General features: G+C 58.7%; 1 protein-coding gene across 1 annotated transcript; it reads left to right on the top strand.

Annotated features, from left to right (window-relative positions):
* Window positions 1-254: 254 nt before the first annotated feature.
* Window positions 255-1,669, top strand: EMD (emerin). The gene is made up of 6 exons (XM_006877198.1): window positions 255-336; window positions 449-547; window positions 688-765; window positions 893-1,026; window positions 1,185-1,234; window positions 1,336-1,669. The coding sequence occupies exons 1-6, from the start codon at window positions 255-257 to the stop codon at window positions 1,667-1,669; spliced, it is 777 nt and encodes a 258-aa protein (XP_006877260.1).
* The last annotated feature ends 4,074 nt before the right edge of the window (window positions 1,670-5,743 follow it).

Raw genomic sequence — 5,743 nt, 5'->3', positions numbered from 1 at the left:
GTGACGACTCAGCTCAGTAGCCCCGCCCCACGCCATCTCGCTCCCACGTCCAGACCGGTCTGCGCCGGCTTCGCTCCTGGCGGCCTCTTTTCCCGCCGCGCGCGCAGTCTCGGCGCTCGCGGTGCCGAGCCCGTGACGTGCTCGCGCGGCTGTTACTTTGACGTTTTCGCTGCCCCTTCCGCTACTGCGCTCGGAGGCAGCTATTGCTCGGCTGCGCCAGGCCGCCACCGCGCGGGTCCCGTGCCGGCCGCGCTATGGACGACTACACGGGTCTGTCGGACGCGGAGCTGGTGGCCGTGCTGCGCCAGTATAACATCCCGCACGGGCCCGTCGTGGGTACGCGGGGCATCAGGAGGGTGGTGGGCAGGGGCTCCGGCGCGCGGAGGGAGGGAGTCCGCTCACCTGCTGCCCGCGGCCCTGACCCTCCCCACGCCCTGTGTCCTGCCAGGATCCACGCGCAAGCTCTACGAGAAGAAGATCATTGAGTACGAGACCCAGAGGCGGAGACTCGCGCCCCGGAACTCATCTCCCTATCGGTTTTCGTCGGGTGAGTCCCTCGCCGTCCGGGCCACCCCTGGGGACCCGGGCGCCTGGGCTCGGGAGGGTGTGGAAGGCACACCGACGGGGGAGGCACCTGGCGGAAGGGAGGGGAGGCGTGAAGACTAATGGTTCCTTGTCCCCGCGCAGATTTTGATTCAGTATCTGCAGACTCGGATAAGTACGATCTGCCCAAGAAAGAGGATGCCTTACTTTACCAAAGCAAGGGTAAGGCCAGCAGGAGGGCCCTGGTCTCCCAGCCCCAGCGGGGGAAAGCGCTGGTCCTAGACTCCAGCTGGGCTTTAGGTTAGGGGGAGGAGGTCAGCCGTGCCACCGCTGCACCCCTCTCCCCAAGGCTATGACGGCGACTACTACGAAGAGAGCTACTTGAGTACCAGGACTTATGGGCAGCCCGAGTCGATGGACTCAGGCCGGGACTTTCGGCAGAGTGGAGCCTCGCTCTCAGATGCTGACACCTTCCACCGACAGGTGAGCGTGTCCGGGGTTTGGATTGCTCTGCTCTGGGGACCCCAGGCTGAGCCCTAGGCTGGTGTGCTGAGAGTCCTGGGCTGGCTGGGAAGTTTGGACGCAGGGGTGCTAGGCCCTGCCTACCTTTCCCATCGTGCCCCCACACCCGTCTCCTGTAGGTGCGGGAAGACAGCCTTTTTACTTCTTCTGAGGAGGAGGACAAGGAGAGGTAAGTGGTGGCCCGAGTGCCCCGCGGGGAGGGCCAGGGCTGGGGCCTGGTTCTGGACCCGGTGCTCCTGGCCTACCCCTGTGCTCCCTCTTATGCCTCAGGGATTGCCCCTCATATACCCAGGACAGTGCCTACCAGAACATCGCGCACTACCGGCCCGTCTCCAGCATCTCCAGGGGCAGCCTGGACCTGCCCTATTACCCCACCACATCCTCCACCTCTTCCACCTCCTCCTCTTCCTACTCTCCACCTTCCTGGCTCGCCCGCCGGGCCATCCGGCCTGAAAAGCAGGCCCCAAGCACTGCTCTGGCTCACGATCGCCAGGTCCCGTTCTGGGGCCAGCTGCTCTTGTTCCTGGTCTTTGCCGCCTTCCTGGTCTTCGTGTACTACTCTTTGCAGGCCGAGGAGGGCAGCCCCTTCTTGATGGATCCCTGAAGGCTTGGTCTCTGAGCCTGCTCTTTTCTGAAGACCTGGCTTGATGCCTTACTGTTTGCTGGGGGTGGGGGGTGGGGGCTTCCCTCTGTGTGTTCTTCCTGGGCCTCAGCCCAGCTCAGTGCTTTGACCCCTGCCCCTTCCTGCTAGGGGGGCAGCAGGCTTTCCCAGAGCCTCACCTCTTTCTGTTCTCAGGGCTTTGGGCGGGCACCACCCTGTTCCTTCCATGCATGTCTCCTTCCAGCGTCACCTTAGGGGCAGGGGATTAACCAAAGGCACCCGGACTTGTTTTTTGTGGACACACAATAAAAGACCGTTTATTTTTACTGCGTTGGCTCTTTCTGCTTGGGGCGAGGGGGGCTGGCCTGGCCTCTGAGGCTTGTTGTGAAAGCTTGCTATGTGGTGTAGGGTTCCGACTTGGTTTTGGGGTAGGCTCAAATGTTTCATTGGGTTGGATTGTGTTTTGTGGTGTGTTTCCTCCATTCCCCACACTTGGCCCCTCCCACCCAAGGTGTACCTTCTGCCCACGTCGAGCTGGGCACACTTGCTGTTATGTGCCATCCAGTCAGTTCTGACTCACCCCACAGCATCCCTGTGTCAGGTTTCTGAGGCTTTACAAATCTTTACAGGAACCGAAAGATTTTGTCCCATAACGTTGGACAGACTGTTAAGTGCTAAATAGTGAATTCTCACTCATAGTGACCTTGTATCGGGTTCCCAAGGAGTGGTCGGTGGGTTTGAACGGCCCACCTTGTAGTTGGTAGTCCAATGCGGATCCTACAGTGCCACATCAGGACTCCTGTGGGCACACTGTTGGTAAGGGCCTTTGAGCTAGTTCTGACTTTCCGAGGAACGGCTGGTGGGTTGGAACTGCCGACCTTGTAGTTCAAACTGACCTTACCGTCCAATGCATTCTCCTGCAGCGCCACACCAGGACTCCACTGGGCACACTAGTTGCCGGCATTTTAAATCCAGGTGAGACAAGCACACGATGGCCCAGATGTCGGCACTGGGCAGTATGGACAGCAGAAAAAGGCCCACGGGGGCGGCCGTCCTCTGAGGCGGTGGGACTCTCACTAGGTAGAGCCACGGGCTCTGTGCCATCCGGGCTCCCAGCTTGTCTACACCTGTCTAGCCACAGGGCAAGTTCAAGGCAGAACGGGGACTGGGACTCCTGCCGGCTCCTGATCATTTCTCTCAGCTGCACCCTAGTCATGCAGCTTCAGCCTGTCTTGACTCAGCCCACTCCTGCTGGCTCCTCCCTCAGAGCCCAGCACCCTGTCGAATGAAAGCTTCAGACCTCTGAGGGACACCGGACGGCGAAGTGGCTCTGCCTCCAGAGCTGAGACCCGGACTGTGTCAGGGTTAGGTGAGCTGGGGTGGGGGGCATTAGCTCCTCGGAGGGCCACAGCAGGGGTCTTGTGCTGGGCTGGTGTGTGTGTGTGTGGTGGGGGGAGTGAACTCTGGTGTGGTGGGGGTGAGCCCTGTGTGTGTGTATGTGGGGCGGGGGGTGGGTGAGCTATGGTGTATGTCTCCTGACAGCAGGGATGGATGAGCAGCCTAGCCCAGTTCCCTGCTCCTGACCTGCTGGAGTCCAGCACTGGGCAGAGGTCGATTCTAGCAGGAGCTCATATGGACCCTGGGTGGGGGGTTCAGTAAGGGTGACACCCCCAAACCTCGAGTAGTGGCTTGGGGTATTTCAAAGGAGAGGATGATGGTTTTGGAGGAGCTCCGGGGTCCTCTGGTTGGACACCAGAGCAGAGTGGCAAGGAACAGGCCCCATCAATGTGACTGAGATGAAAATTCTGCCACCTTCTAAGCCTCCTCCCCCACCTGAGGGCTTTGCAGCTCTTGGGGCTCCAAAACCTTCCAGCTTCCACCCCAGCCCTCTGCGCCTGCCTTCCCAACAATTCCAAGGTTTCCAACCCTCCTTTCTGAGAGTTCCTGAGGACTCCAGGGTTTCTTGGTTCCCCAAAGACTCTCCACAGCCATTTCCTCCCCCTCCCTACAGAACGCCCTAGGGTTGTCTGCTCAGGGGTCAGGCTGAGCCAAGACCTCCCCTGCCACCTGCCACCAGCGACAAGGCAGGTCCCGTACAGAGGGGCAGGACCGACCAGGACCGACGCCACTGAAGAGCAGCAGGTGGTGGATGGGTGTGTGAGGGACACCGGTCCTGATCCAGTCCATGGGAAAGCAGGCAGCAAGAGGGCATTATCGTGTGGCAAAGCTGTGGCCCCTCTGGCTCCCGGCACACCAAGGATCCCAGGACCGTCTCCATGGAAATGCAGAAGCCTCTATCAGCCACAGCAGCAGCTGTCTCCCCGTCATCAGTGTGATGTTTGCAAAGGGCGAATGGAAAACTCAAAGCCCCTGCCCAGTCTACGGCCTTCCCCCACCCCCGGGAACCGGCACTGTCACGGAAGACATGAAACAGGGCACTCCGGCCTGCCCCACGTCAGGGGTTGGCGGAGGCAGTACAGTCTGCAGAGCAGCCGTCCCGCAGCACCCCAGAGAGCAAGGGGATGGGTCAGCAGAGGGCTGGGGCATCGGGCGGGGGACACACTCAGGAGAGCTTCGTGCCCGGCCCCCAGGTGGGAGGACCTGCCACATTGCCATTGCACACCACCAACTGGAGTTGGGTGATGTGCATTGTGAGCCCAGCTCGCCCAATGGTGCCAAGGGAGCTGTTCCCAGCGGTGTCTAGACCAGGTCAAGTGGGTCAGTCTGGCAGCTTGCTGAAGAGCCCCTGCCACCTGTTGGAGGGACACTGGTAGGAAGAGGTAGAGTCTACAGTAGTTACAGTTCTGTGTCTGTTTGACTGGGCCAGGATTCTCAGTGGCTTGGCTGTTAGATGTAGTTATCCCGGTGGGGAGAGCTAATAGAAGGCCCTCAGTTCCATGACGAGGTCTGCTCTGAGCAGTCAGGCAATTGAAAGAAAGTGTCCTGTCTGCTTCCCATACACTCAGGCAAAGCTTGCTTACTTTCTGCTGGGTCTGGATCTTGCATCTGATTTGTGCTCCAACCTCCAGTCCTTTGGACTATGAGTATTGTCTGGGCATTCTGGGTGGCACTGGAAGTGAGCGATCATTAACGCCAGCAGACAAGTCGAGAGAACACGGGGAGGCACAGCTGGTGTCAGCCTTGGTAGGGAGGCTGGATGGCAGAGGCAGATCTCATCTGTGCCTAGAGCAATCAGCCTTGTGCTGTTGGCCTTCATTCTCCACCTCCCCTGTGAAGTGACAGACCATACATACCATTCTCCTCTGTCCACCACTCGTCTGTCACTGTGCCATACTGTGTTGGCTTGTGTGTTGATGTGATGCTGGAAACTATGCCACCGGTATTTCAAAGACCAGTGGTGTCACCCATGGGGGACAGGTTTCAGATGAGCTTCCAGGTGAAGACAGAGTAGCAGCAGGACCTGCTTACATGTGGACAGGACAGTTGGTTCTCAAAGAACAAACAAAGTAGGAGGCAGAGGGGTCACTAGAGGTTCCAGCCCCAGAGGGCACTTTCGAGCTAGCTCCACAACATGACACCCATGTTTCATGGAACCTTGCCTTCCAGTTTCCCGAAGGGAGTGCAGTTTGCATTGGCAAGTGTGCCCAGCTTCATGAAGGCAATGCTGGAAGGAGTGTGAGTAGCGGCTTAGGCTGCAACTTCTTCCCGCAAAAGCCCAGAGAGCAAGTGTGCATGGCTCAGGGTCACAGTGCTCTCTGTTGGGTCTGACATTAACCATTGAAAAAGCCACCGCCCGCTGCCCTGTCTCCTGATCAGGAGTAGCACACCACAGCCCCAGGCCCTAGCTAGCTCAGAAGCAGTTCCTCCTGATCCACACAGGTCTCAGGATGTAAACCTCATGGCAGGCCTTGAGCCAGGACCACCCAGTTCTGCTCATCCCCAAATCTTAACTCCCAAGAGATCACATGAGACAACTAATAAGTATGGGCTGAGTTAGTCACCACATTTGGGTTAATTTGTCATACACCCACCAATAGGCAATCCATGATTGAAACCCCAGGGGCCATTAGAAGACTGGCCAGCAGCCTAAATCCTCTGCCTGAAAACCCACAAAGT

This window comes from Chrysochloris asiatica, unplaced genomic scaffold (assembly GCF_000296735.1).
Source record: "Chrysochloris asiatica unplaced genomic scaffold, ChrAsi1.0 scaffold00445, whole genome shotgun sequence".
NCBI lineage: Eukaryota > Metazoa > Chordata > Mammalia > Afrosoricida > Chrysochloridae > Chrysochloris > Chrysochloris asiatica.
Note: the sequence above shows the minus strand (reverse complement) of the source record. Positions and strands in the feature narration are given on the sequence as shown.